This window comes from Chinchilla lanigera, unplaced genomic scaffold, assembly GCF_000276665.1.
Source record: "Chinchilla lanigera isolate Chin_1 unplaced genomic scaffold, ChiLan1.0 scaffold00006, whole genome shotgun sequence".
Taxonomy (NCBI): domain Eukaryota; kingdom Metazoa; phylum Chordata; class Mammalia; order Rodentia; family Chinchillidae; genus Chinchilla; species Chinchilla lanigera.
Genome location: NW_004955407.1, coordinates 239,870 through 254,166, shown reverse-complemented (window position 1 = coordinate 254,166; position 14,297 = coordinate 239,870). Strand labels below are relative to the sequence as shown.

Genomic DNA, 14,297 nt, shown 5'->3' with positions numbered 1-14,297 from the left:
GAGAATAACAATAGTTAATACATGTTGTTATCTTTAAAGTAGTTGGTCAGGGTACAAGATATGGGCATAAAAATTTCGCAATAATACTACCTCAAACCTTCATTTTCAGTGAACTTAGAGACACTAAAGTATAACTGACTTTCATTTTTTCCCTTTTCCTTACTGTCCTTTCCCCTTTCACCCATCCTAGTTTCTTTTTCCTTTTGAACAGTTTCTTCCCATTTCACAATATCCGTTGTACATTTTAGAACTTATTTACCCTTTCAGTTTTTCACACCAGGGAGATGATACAGTGTTTCCACGTGTGAGTCTGGTTTATTTCACTTATGAGTATGGTCTTAAGTTGCATCCATTTACCTGTAAAAGTCTCAAGTTTATCCTTCTTTATGTCTGAGTAGTACTCCATTGTATAAAAAGACCACATCTTTTTTTTATCCATTCCTTGGTTGATGGGCATTTGGGTTGTTTCCAAGATTTAGCTATGACAAATTGTGTTGTTATAAATGTGGGTGTACATATATTGCTGTGGTATGATGTTTTCAGTTCTTCTGGGAAAATACCCAGAAGGGAAATAGCTGGGAGGAATGAGACATCTAATCCTAGTTATTTGAGGAGTACCAGTCTACACTTCCACCAGAGGACAAGGGTTCCTTTTTTCCTCACAGCCCCTCCAGCATTTGTTATGGGTTGATTTCTTGATGATAGCCACTCTTTCTAGGGTGAGATGGGTTGTCAGTGTTGTTTTAATTTGCATCTCTTAAACAACCAGTGATGTTGAACATTTTTTCATATATTTATTTGCCATTTGTATTTCTTTATCTGAGAAGTGTGTACTCATCTCAGATTCCCATTTTTTGATTGGGTCTTTGAATTGGAGGGGTCATATTTTTTTCAGTTCTTTATATGTTCTGGATAGAAGTCCTTTGAGGGACAATTGTCTCAAAATTTTTCCCACTCTGTTGGTTGTCTTTTCACTCTGTTGGTGATTTCTTTTGCTGTGCAAAAGCTTTTTAATAAGATGAGATCCCAGCTGTTGATTCTTTCAAGTATTTCCTATGTAGTCTGGGTTTTTTCATCAACTCTCTACCTGTACCTATGTCTTCAAGATTTATACCTACTTTCTTTTCCAGTAGATTTATTGTTTCTGTTTTAATATTTAAATCTTTGATCCATTTTGACTTCAGTTTAGTGCATGGTGATAGACATGGATCTAGTTTTAGTCTTTGACATATACGAAGCCAGTTTAGGCATTGTTTTTTTTTCTTTTTTATTAGTATGTGTTTGCAGTAAATAATGATTACATTCATTGTCGGGAGTTGGTTTATGTACATAACACATTTTAATTCTTTTTTAATCCACTTCCCCTCCCATCCCCTTTATTACCCCTCCTGCTATGTCTTGATTACCCTGCCTTTTGCAAAAAGTTGTGTCTCTCTGTTTCCTATTATCTATCTTTTATTTTATTCTTTAATTTATTTATACTTTGGGTTTCTTGTATAAGAGAAAACATGCAGTATTTAACTTGCGTGTCTCAAGGTAAGCCCTTGTGATTGTGACATCCCTAGTGAGTTAATAATTTTCTGCATATAAACTGTAACATTTATAATTCTCAGTGGAAGTAATATAAAAGAGACAAGAAGACAGAGAGCAAAGCTGTTTTCAAATGCTCCGACTCCAGTACATGGAACACTGTGGATTTACTGAGGTCAAATACCGGACATGTTCCGTGGGGATAATATGATCTGCATCATGGAGAGCTCTGGAGAGGACAAGCATGAGTGTGTTCCCAGTTTCAGATGAGTCACTCAGATACACTGACCTGGAGTCGATTACTTCAGAAAGGGACTAAAAGAAATATAGCAAAATTTAGGCTTCAAGGGTTAAGGAGTTTTTATTCCTTGGCTTCAGTAAAACTATTTTGGTATTCTTGTTTTTCTCAATCTTATACTTACTTGCTTAAATTTAGATTTGCTTTTGTTATGATTTTCAAACTTGGGCCACTTTCCACACACTGATATGCAGCACAGACCACTATTTTCCTTTGTTAATAGATACACCAGCGCTCTACTGGTGTCTCTATGATGTTGGGCATATAGAGTTATAGTGTGAGAGATTAAAGGCCAGATCAGCTGAGGGACTTTATGAAATTTAAAAGTAGCCACATTACTGATCCTCACAACTCATCTTTATACCTAGCGCACTTGCTCACTAATTTTCTGGAATAGCAGGAAATGCCATTCCTAAGACTACACTAATCTGTCTTATTTATTTATTTATTATTTTTAGTACTGGAAATCGAACTCAAGACTTTGCACTTGCCAAGCAGGCACTGTACCACTAAGCTATATCCCGGGCCCATATACTATTAATTTAAAAACATAAAATGGAATAATACAGTTTTTAAAATTGTTCCACCGTTGTTCATTCTTTTTAAGCAAAAGAGCTTTGTGTAAATCTGGGGATTTCTAAAGTACCTAGAAAAGATAAGTATGATAGTAGCCAAAAAAAATCATAGGGACATGGACATGACTGTGAGTACTTGTTCTGCTTACCTACTGGACAAGATGGTTAGAAGATTTTGGTTCTGTTGAGGTTTTTGCATAGTATGCCGTGCTTTGTATGTGACCCCAGGTGATTGCACTCAGAACTGACACATACCCCTGAGCATGTGTTGTCTCATGGCTAGAATTCTGCACAGCAGGGGTACTATATTCATGGAAACAAATCAACTAGATGGGATATTGTGTATTTGTTATATTTGGAGGAAAATACAGAGGGGGCAAAACCTTGGAAGTTGCTTAGAAGGGGAAAGTGCTTAGAGAAAGATGGGAAGCAAAACTTAAAAGTCAAAAGTCTCAAACAAGTAGAAGATGGAAAGAGGAGAATAACATCTAGAAGGCTCCTGTAGCACTTGGCAGGGCCTCTAGGAGTGGGGAACTGCTATTTTGTAAAAGGTTGTCTGTCTGTTAATGTTTTCCTCCTTTTATTTTAAAAAAAAAAAAAAAAGGGGTTAAAAAAAAAAAAAAAAAAAAAAAAAAGGAAATGAACTCAAGCTGTGTGAGTGTATTTACTTGTGTCCCTGTGTGCTGCCAGCATCTGCATTTCCAAGTTGTCCTGGACGAGGACTCCCTCCCGCTCTGCTCAGCTCCAGGCTGCATAGTTGCATGTGGCTTGTACTTGCAGCACTTTTCTCAGTTCCCTTTCCTCTCATGTAGGTTTCACATTTGAGGCACGAGTGAAACTTACAGTTAGAATTAATCAGACAGTAAATCCCAGCAACTTATTAACTGGTGACTACTTTTTAATAAATGTTACATTTTCCTGATTACAGTAAATTCAGTTTTATGGTTTTTTTTTTAATAATACAGGAGTAGTAACTATGACATTAGTTCCCATGCAATTTAAAATTCTTCCTGGAGTTATTTGTGTGAATTAATCCCGCAAATATGTGAAAATGTGCTTGGCTACAGCAGTCCATAGAACCAAAACACATGCTTTCCTAAATTTTCTTCTTCTTCTTCTTTCCAGAATTTTATAGAATCTTCTATCACACTGTTTGAATCTGACGTAGAAAGTGGGAAGTTTATTGACATTTCAAATCAGGAAATTTCAGACTTAGAAGAAATTGGCTTTGGTAGTGAAACAAGATCCATTCATGTTAAAAATGGAGTGTAAGTTGTCCCCTGCCCTAAGGACCTTGAGATGTTCTTTGGTGTTTTAAATTATTGATTGCTAAGTTATACATCACCTCTGTTCTTTTCTGTTTGTTCTCTACTAGATGGGTTGCCTACCAGCAGAAATTCTTCTGTGGAGAACAGTACATTTTAGAAAAAGGGAAATACAAATGCTTTTTTGACTGGGGAGGATCAAATAATGTAATCATGTCAATTCGACCTATTCAACTGGTAAGTGAGTTATGAGATGACAATGGCCAGTAGCATGTTAATGGTATACAACTGAATATATAGGACCAGATTTTAAAATATGGGATTGTTGAATTATTTTAATGTATATATATAGAAAATGAAAACATGATATGAATTGTACAGTTTCTATGGAGAGCTATTACATATTAAGCCATGAGTGAGATGGGTCTGCAATTGTATCGTTTCATTCATTCAGCAGCATTTATATAGTTCCCCAGATTATTGTGCTGCTCACAGGGGATGAAAGCTATTTAAACTGCCCTGATGGCTCCTGTTTTCTTAGAGGAGGCAGATGTGTGAGCAGCTGATTACAGAGTGATTAGTGAGGAGATGTACTGTGCAGGCAGTATGGGGAGCACCAGGAAGGGGGGCGCTCCGTGACTTCATGGCATGAAAGGATGGGGGAGATCTATCATCAGTTGTAAAAGTAATTTCTTTCTGAGGCAGACAGCATTCTACAAAGAGAGAATAATCTCTTTGTGTGCAAAGACATGAAGTTGTGAAGCAAGGATGACCAGGGTGTTGCATAACAGACACTGCAGAACAATAAGGGTGCACATGAAATAACAGTCACAGATTTTAGGCTCTTTCTAATGGGCATTCCCATAGAAATGGGAATCAGTATGACTAAACCTGAGCTGGTCATAAGTTCTAAAACATTACGAGAGAATCTAGTATGTTTTTTGAGGGTCTTGGCCAGTTGAAGGAATCCTGTAAATTTTTCAGACCATTAAAAACTTTTAATGGATATTTTGAAGACATTCAAAAGATAACTAAGATTACATGATTACAATGTTTAAAATATTTTAATGTGTTTTTCAGGAGCCACTTGGGATAAATGAGCCTCCACATTTGGTATGTTTAAAAATATTCTTATCTTATGATTGTTGCTTGTTTTACCAAAAACATTTATACCTTCTCCATCAGGCCTTTCTCTTTCTCTTAGATCACTTTTGTGTCTATGAAGCGGGCAGTCTATATTGCACTCGGCACCTGTGAGCAGAGAGCTCCATCCTTATCGGTGACTCTCTTGGCCTGCAGTCAGCACAGTGTATTTTCTCCTGACACAGCTGCTGCTTTCAGTGCTTTTGGTTCATTTTTGCCTGTCCACCTTTTTTCCAATTGGCCATTCTTTCTTTTGTCCTGTTCTTGTTCAGCACAGCGTAGTATGCTTTCTCTGGAGGAGCTGACAGCATGGAGCAGTTGCTGCCTTGACCTGCTTACTATGTTCACGTATTTAATACCTACATGAAATGTTTCTTCACAGCATGATTTGAAACCTTACTTTTTCATTTCTAATGTTAATGGTTTGAATGGGACTGGGTGATACTCTGGACCCTAATGTTTCTTTATTATCTGTTGAGGGCTAGAAATTTTGCTTTCATAGTACTTCTCATAATTCTGTGAGGTCATCATTAATCCCATATATTGATACAAAAATTGAAATTCAGGTTTAAGTAGATACCATTGTCACAGATAGAGGTGATTAAGTAGACATTTTCTAGTTTCTGACTCCTTTCACAAAGCTACATTTTCAAGTCAAAGAAGGACATGCCATGGTTAGAGCACAGCCATAAAAGGAAGAGAGGATGAGAGACATTGCTTTTTCCACTTCATTTTAAATAACCACATTCAGAAAAACTGCTGTTAAAAAGCCAAGTATAGTGATTAAAATGACACTACTACCTTTATATAATGCTGAATGTGTATCTTTTTCATATTCATGTTAATGTTTCCATATTTCAGACCAGCTTAGTTTAAACCAGGTTTCCACTCACAGTGCTTTCAGGTTCTATTATTTTCTGATTAGCTTGGGCCTATTGGGAATGTTTCCTTTCTGAATATAATTGAGTAGTTGTATTTGGAGACACTTTCTGCCACATCTTTATTTTGAATTTTTGAAAATGCCCAACTGGATTTTTAAAGCACTTTCACATGAATCAAAATAACCTGAGTTGAAAAAAGGAATTAAACAGGAATAATTTCAAACTGCACATTTTCTGGGCTTTAAGTGCAAATAAAGTCTCATTCTTTTAAGCTCTGTTTCTTCTCATCCTGCCTCTCTTGTTTTTCTTTTTTTTTGGTGTTCTTTTTAATGGACTTCCTTGTTTGGGGCAGATTGCTAGAAGGATTTTCTTTATATTATTTCCAATACTACCTGAAGAGAGACAAAGCAGCAGAATACACCCAGTGAAGTTGGCTTCATTTCATTTTTTCTAAGAGTAGCTCGGTAATTGGCTTATGAAATAAAAGTTTCTGGCAGGTATATGATAGCTGAATATTTGGTAACATTCAGATAAAGCCTCTTTTGTTTAGCCAGTATCTAGGCTCTTCTTATTTTCAACTGACCAAATTTTCAGGTGTTTTTCTTATTTATGCTTTCTTGAACATAAGCAGATCTTGGTCGACAGGCTAGTTTTGGTCTGTAACTGGAAAGTGTTTTCCTTTTCCCAGGTAGCTGTGACAGTCAGATTGGGCATATCAGTGGTTTCTGCGGATGGTATGCTTATTGTCCCTGAGGATGTAAGTTAGTCACATGTTAGTGTTCAAGTCAGTGGGGCAGTTATTTTATGCTGGTGATTTTAAGGGGAACCTGAAGCCACCAAAGGGGCAGAATCTAGAAAATGCATGTGTATGGAGATTAATATGCATCATGAGACTTATGATAGTTAAAATATTATTGCTGATTATTCTGTAAACATGAGGAGACATGTCTTGTTTGGAATACTAATAGCACTCCACCTTTTATTGACAAGATTGTTTTCCTCCTAAGGCTAAAGATTAGTCACTAAGTCTAATTACTAACCCAAAGTATCAAGAGTCCTTCTAGAGTTTCTTATTATCATATGGCATTTTATATTGCTTTTATTTTTCTCCAAACAAAACAAACATTAAACAGAATGTGGGTTGTCTTCACATTGTCATCATTTGTCTGCCTTTTAGCAAGTCCTGAATATCAGAAATCTCACTAGATCAAATCTCATAAAAGTAAATTCAGTTTTCAAGTAGAGATTATAGTCAGGTACCGTTCTGTAGAAATTCTAACCAATTGCGCTCTTGACCCAATCAGTTACCATGTGTTCATAGCATCTTTTTAAAGTCCATTTACAAATATCTTTAAAACTTTGAATTTCTGTAAGTATTGAGCCTTTTTTCCATTTTGTACATAATTGGCTAATTTAGCCTCATTAAATTTTAAAGTGATTACAGGGTCTATAATAGTTGTGGTTACTGTTTTCATGAATGCGGATAGGAAAATGACAGGTTTAGGCAAATATCAGTAAGATTCAGGAACAACAGAGAGAAAAACATTTCTTTGTGGTGCTACAACTAGATCACTTTTACAGGCTTCAAAGTCTAAAAGTACTCAGGGAGAACTGTTTAAAGAGCATCTTCTATGAGTAATTAGGGAAATGAAATTATTGTAGACTATGTAATTGACTCAAGAAATATGAGAGCAAGATACAAGATAGGTGTGATGCAGTTGAAGTGTATAAGTGTACGAGGGAGGCCCAAAGGAGTGGACCAATGCTGTATTTAGAGAAGAAGGTTTTTCCTCCTATTTTAGCATTAGGGAAAATAAAATTGCATTAAAAGATGATGCTGATATTGTGGAATACATTGAACATAGCATTTGCATTACCTGCCTGTGTTTGGATAGTAATTAAGTTCTCGAGTTTTTATTTTTTCATACTAGTTAGAAGATTACCACATTTTATTCATGTGTATCATATGGATAATTACATAGCAAAAAGCATTTATGCAAAATCTTCATCATAAAATGATGACAATTTTATTCTTAAAGGGTATTTCTGAAGAAGAAACACCACAATATATGTAAAAGACCACCTTGTCATTCAGTGAAAGCATGGGTTTTGTTTTTATGTTGTTTTTGCTTCCATACACCTGTGTTTGGGGAATGATGGGATTGAGATATGTCCACATGGCATAGAGCAATGGCCCCTGCTCTTTCAAGTCTCCAACGTGTTATGACATATTTGTGGGGCTCATTAATTTTTTCTTTCTTAATTTTGATTCAAGGCCACTAGAGTTGAGGTTATGTTTTCTCTGCTATAAAGTGCACTGTAGTTGAGATTTCATGGATTTCTCTTGAAAAACAAGGGGCTACAGTAGAAAATGTAGTAGTATATAACTGTAAGATGTACATCTAAAGTAGTCTTACCAGAAAAGTCAGTCTTGCAAACTGAAACACCTGACACAGATATCTTTCTTTACCATAAATCCTCCTCTAATGCTACTGTTATCTTCTCTGCCATCTCCTTCTGCAGGCTCACATTCTATATTAACTATGGATCAAAAAGACTTGGGAAGAAAAAAGGCATACTAACTCTCCCTAAGACCTCTTTTGTGTTTGCTTCTTATTTTATATATTTGGTCTCACCATGGAGGAAAATATTGTTTGATATAATAGAAAACAAATTTTAGTGGAGGAATTCTGATTTACTAATGCATGTAGAATTATTTTTTAGGCATCTGTGTCCAAATTTGGTGCAAAAGATGAATGAAAATATTAAATAAATGATGACTTGAAACATGTAAAAGAAGTGTGCCTGTAAGGAGAATGTTACCATCTTAATATAAATTCATTGATAATAGATAAAGCATGAGTCTAACATCGTCCCAAATTTTTATAAGTATTTGAAATTAAAGGTTTTATTTGCTTGTGATGATGTCAGTTATTTTGTGCTTAATTGTTGTTATTCTCTCGTAGGTCAAAGCATTCAGTAAACCAGGGTTCCAAGGTGAATGCGTAGATTATACAAAAGAAATTTCTGATTTGACATCATTCACCCCACGTTCTTTTAAAGTTCTTCGGGGTTGGTAAGTGTGCTTTCTCAATATTTTCTTTGTTACCTAATGATTAAATTTCTTTTACATCTACAAAGATTTGGCTTAGGTTTTTTGCATATACTGTACAGCAAATTTTTAAACTTTTCTTTTTTAGGCATTTTTAACTACTAACTAGCCTAGTTTTGCTGAATTAGTATTTTGAGCCACAGAATACAAAAAAGAAATTGCTGATTAACCAGCTTAGGGAAGATTTTCACACTGATTTCTTAGACTATTTTCTAAATATTTTGAATGTTTAAATTATGTGTTTGGTGTACAGCATTATTGAATGCTACAAAAATAACTACTGTTTTTGTCCATGTAAGATATATTACCTCTAAGTTTTTTACTTTTTAATTTGTTTAAAGTATATGTTATCTCCATTTCAGAGATGAGGAAACCAGATTTATAGTTAGGGTTTCTCAGGGTTATATATCCCAAGTGTCAGGTGAAGGATAGTTTTGGTTATTTGTTTTAACTTTAAACTCCATATTCTTTCAATTGCATTGATATTTTGAGTCTTTCTTACATGTATATAAAACTGTATGTGATTGTAAGGGGTGAAATATATTCTTTTTTATTTAGTAAGATATACACAACACCAAATTTACCATCTTAACCATTTATAAGTACACAGTTCAGTGGTATCTCTATTTATTGAACATCTACTTTATACCCTATCAAAGTCTACTTCTCCTTCAAAATATCATGGGTAAGTCAGTTTTCCTTCCTCGTTTCTAGAAGCAGTAGAGACTAAAAACTCCCATTTTTCACCAGAGGAACTTCAGTCTCCCAGTTACTTTCTTCTCCACTGTCCACTTATTTTTAGTATTTACCACAAACCAGTCATACCATAATTATTTTTGCCCCTAAATCCAGTTTCATATTTTTACTAATTTGCTTTTCATTCTCCCTGTCATTCCCTAGTACCAGAAGAGTCAAGCTCAGCTCCTGCTTTTCTAGGCTTTATTGTCAAGTAGTCTTCTTTTTCCTATTCCTTCTCCATTGTGTCCTTTTACTGTCCCCTCAGTCCTTCCTTCCATCGTTTATTCAGCCATTTCTTTTTCTCCTTACTTCCTATATCAGAAGTTGGCAAACTTTTTTCTGTAAAAGTGCACATAGTGAATGTTTCTTCTCCAGACTACATGGGCTCTCTTTCACTGCTTTTAGCACTCCCTTTGAAGCAGGGAAGTGGCGTAGACAGTACGCAAGTGCCCAGGCATGGCTCTGTTCCAGCGAGATTTTACTTTTGCATATAGAAATTGGAATTGTACATAATACCTATATGTCATGGAGTAGTCTTCTTTTAATTTTTAAAACAATTTAAAAACTTGGAAGCCAAACTCATCTTGTGGAGTATATGAAAACAGACCTTGGGGTATAGATTGCTAACCGCTGATCTACATCAAAGATCATAGTTCTGTGACAAATCCAACTAGTGGATGTTACGTGGTCAAGCTATACACTGTTAGAATTTTTTTATATCAAGACTTAGGTTTTGGATATATTATTTCAGAAACGTTTTCCACTGAGAAAGATTTCAACCTTGGCAGTAATTGGTGGTATTGAGTGGGTGACAAGTGTGTTTCCCAGGATATCACAACCACCGTCAATCCCATTTTTTTTCTCACTTGTTACAGTGCTCATTTGCATTACCTGCCTGGCCACCTGAAGATACATACATTTGTGTCCCCTGCTTAATACTAATCCAGATATATCCTTTAAATTTTAATTCAAGCCATTCCCTCTGTTAACTTTGATTCATCTTAATTTAAGCAGTTTTTTTTTCTTATTTCATACAGCTCTTCTGCTTTGAACTTCTGTGTATTTGTTACTGTGTTTATACTTCTAAACAGGATATGAGAATTTCACAGCATTAAAATGTATAAGATAAAGCATTATAAATTAAGTAGAGTATCTATTACTTTTTAGCAAAAAGTAATTTCTTCACTATTATTGGGCTTTGAGTTTCTTCTTCATTAAAATAAAATATTTTGTAAGATGCATTTTCACTTTTTGATAAAAACAAGCATTGGAGTTTTTCTGGAAGAAAATCTTTTATCACCTAGGAAATATACAACTATAGCTTTATTAAAGAATTTTAAAACCATGGAAGTTATGTAAGTGCTTGGAGTATTTGAGAGAACTGTGTCTGAGCACATTTCTATCACTTCCCAGCTATGTAATCTTAAGGAAATTGGGTCACCTCTCTGAACCTCAGTTTCCTCATCCCTGAAGGAAGGATTACGATAGGTACCTATCTCAAAGGAGTTCTAAAGGCTAAATAAAATAATGCGCATAAAGGACATAGCCCCATGCCTAGTGCATTGAAAACCTTTGATAAATGTTGGCTGGAAAATGCTTATTATGTAGAAAATATAACAGTAAATTATGTCAGAGAGCATTTTTGTGGTAATCCAAAGGTAACCTGCCCTAGATATAGTACAGTCCTGTGACCTTAAAATATAGAGCTGGAACTTAAACACATCAAAACTAAATTAGTAATAGCCAATTAATTTTTCTCTTGGGGCCCTTTTCAAAAGAGAATGTTTTAGTGAGCTTCTGGTGAGTGTTGTAATGAAGATTACTCACCATCAGAATTCTAAAAGATTTTTTTAAAATTTTCTGTCAGCTATCTCATGTGTGGCTTAAAGATTTTATATACTCTTATATGATTTTAGAAGTCTAGCTCCTGTATCCATCCAGGCTGAATCAGTAAAAGATCATTAAATAAATATATGTTTTAATTTTTCACAAAAGAACTTCTAATTTTTTCAAATACTTAATCATCCCCATAGGGTGATCCCATGATGTTGCCTTGGAAGTCACTAAATGAAAGCATGTCTTTAGCATAAAGCAGATGTCTTCTTATTTCAAATCTCAGCCTCATCTTTTAATAGGTGGGAGAATCTTGGGCAAATCACTAACGCTTTCTGATCCTTAGTTTTGTTGCCTGTAAAAGCGAGGATATGTTTTTAAATTAAAGAATTTTTGACATTAATGTAATATTACATGTAAAGTTCTAGTATGGTAAGCAGTCAATAAATGATAATGGTGTTTATTTTACTAACTGATGCTGATCAGCACCCTAGTTTCCACAGCATGGTGGTGAACCCTCACTGATGGCTGACTGTAATTTGACTGAATTTCTGCTTGTTTTACAGCTGGCTCCTCTGTTACCAAGAGGACATTTTCTACAGTCAGTGTGTGTTAGAAGAAGGCCTCTATGCAGACCTTACTTCCTGTGGCTGCCCAACGTCTAGAGTTATATCCCTTAAGCCTATTGACTATGTAAGTACTTTGCTGTAATGAGACTTTCTTCCTCATCCAGTTTAAATGTGTAGGTACCTAGAGTGCTTGAAAGACTTGTATGTGAGCCTAGTTCTACTACTTCCCAGCTATGCAGCGTTAGTCAAACTGGGTCATCTTTGTGAACTTCAGCTTCATCATCTGCTCAGGAACAAGAGTAGTAATACCTTCCTCAGAAGATTCTTATGAGTCTGAAATAATGTATGTGAAGGACTCAGCTCCTTGAATAAAGGGTAGTAGAGTTGGAAGAAACATTACAAGGGGAAATACCAAATAATTCAGTTATTGATTATAAAATTAAAATCTGCTCCTGAAATCCAAACAAAATGCAATTGATATTTCCTTACAATTTCCTTCTCTCCAATTCCTCTCCTCCTGTACTCTTTCTTTTCTTCGTTTTATTTAAACAGAGGAGTAAAAGTCAAGAACTAGAATAACAAAACCCTATACTTCAATAGAAGTTTGATACTTTAATCAGTTTGGGCAGCACTGGTAAAATTCCGCAGTTCTCTTATCAATAACAACTAACAGTACAGTCACTAAAAATGAAAGGGTGCTTTTAAAATGTGCAGCACATGATGAGCAGTCAGTGTTGGCTGTGTTTTTCTCTGTTTTTATTTTTTACTAGGACATGTTTGTGAGACACTAATCACATGCCTTGTGGACAGTTGGCACATGCACATAACACATTCTAATACTTTTTCACCTACTCCATCTCTTGGTCACTTTGCAGCTGCAGAAGATCTATCTTTTTATCTCCTACTGTCTGTCTTTTGTTTTGACCTTTATAGTTTGAGTTTCTCAAATAAGAGCTATGTGATATTTAACAATGTATGTCTGGTTTATATCACTTAACATTATGCTCTCAAGTTACATCCATTTTCCTACAAATGATTTAAGTTTATCCTTCTTTATGGTAAAGTACTATTCTATTGTGTATAAATACCTCCTTTTCTTTATCTGTCCATCTGTTGATGGACATATATAGGCTGCTTTCAAGATTTAGTTATTATGTATTCTGCTGCTATCAACATGAGTATATATGTATCACTGTAATAGGATGTCTTTAATACTTTTAGGAAAGTACCTACTGGAAAGGAATAAATACCTAAGTTGAAGGAAATTGTTAATTTTAGGTTTTTGAGGACTCTCTATATTAATTTTCATAATGATTGTATAGCTTACATTCCCAACAACAATGTAAAAATGTTCCTTTTCCCCCTGTAGCCTCACCAGTATATGTTCGCTGATTTCTTGATGATACCCATTCTTTTGGAGTAAGATAGCATCTCTTTGTTATTTTAATTTGCATTTGTCTAATGGGTAGAGATACTGAACGCTTTCTCATGTATTTATTGGACATTTGTAATCCTTCTGAGAAGTGTCTGTTCATTTCGTTTGTCCATTTCTTGATTGGGTCTTTTATTTTAAGGGGTCTAATTTTTTTGAGTTCTTTATATATTGTAGATACTAGTCCTCTATTTGAGGAGTAGCCAGCAAAATATTTCCCCATTCTATAGGCTGACTCTTTACTCTGTTGGTTGTTACCTTTGCTGTGCAGAAACTTTTTAATTTGCTATATCCCATTTGTCGATTCTTCATGTTATTTCTAGTCCAGTTTGGGTTCTATTTGAGAATATTTGAGAATTCCTTGTCTGTTATGCATATGTCTTCAAGAGTTTTACCTGTTTTATCTTCCAGAAGATTAAGTATTTTTGTTTTAACATTTAGGACTTTGATCCAGTCGGATTTTAGTCTATTACTTGGAGAGAAATATAGGTCTAGATTCAATCTTATGCATGTGGATAGCCAGTTTCCCCAGGACAATTTATTAAAGAGACTTTCTTTCCTCCAGAGTGTGCTTTTGGCCCCTGTATCAAAGATTAGATAGTTGTACCTTTTATGCTTATACATTGATCCACATTTTATTTTTTTGGCAGTAGTGTCATATTGAAGTATAGGATTATGATGCCTCCTACTGCCTCTGGTTGTCCAGAATTCATTTGGTATTCTGGGTCTCTTTTGATTTCATATGAATTTTAGGATTGTTTTCTCTAGCTCTGTGAGGAATACTATTGGTATTTTGATTGTGATTGTGTTAAATCTGTATATCAGCTTTGGAAGAATGGCCATTTTGGTTCTGCCTATCCAGGAACAGAAGATATCTTTTCATTTTCTTTTTTTTTTTTTTTTCTTTTTTTTTTTTTTTTT

At 35.0% G+C, this 14,297-nt stretch overlaps 1 protein-coding gene across 2 annotated transcripts in view; it reads left to right on the top strand.

Annotated features, from left to right (window-relative positions):
• The window catches only part of Crybg3 (beta-gamma crystallin domain containing 3), a 125,703-nt gene that overhangs the window by 74,851 nt on the left and 36,555 nt on the right, over positions 1-14,297 (top strand). For both annotated transcript variants that reach the window (XM_005375490.2, XM_013503474.1), the window contains exons 13-17: positions 3,529-3,671; positions 3,779-3,905; positions 4,749-4,781; positions 8,659-8,768; positions 11,942-12,068. In XM_005375490.2, coding sequence (XP_005375547.1) covers positions 3,529-3,671; positions 3,779-3,905; positions 4,749-4,781; positions 8,659-8,768; positions 11,942-12,068 — 540 coding nt within the window. The remainder of the gene's footprint in view (positions 1-3,528; positions 3,672-3,778; positions 3,906-4,748; positions 4,782-8,658; positions 8,769-11,941; positions 12,069-14,297) is intronic.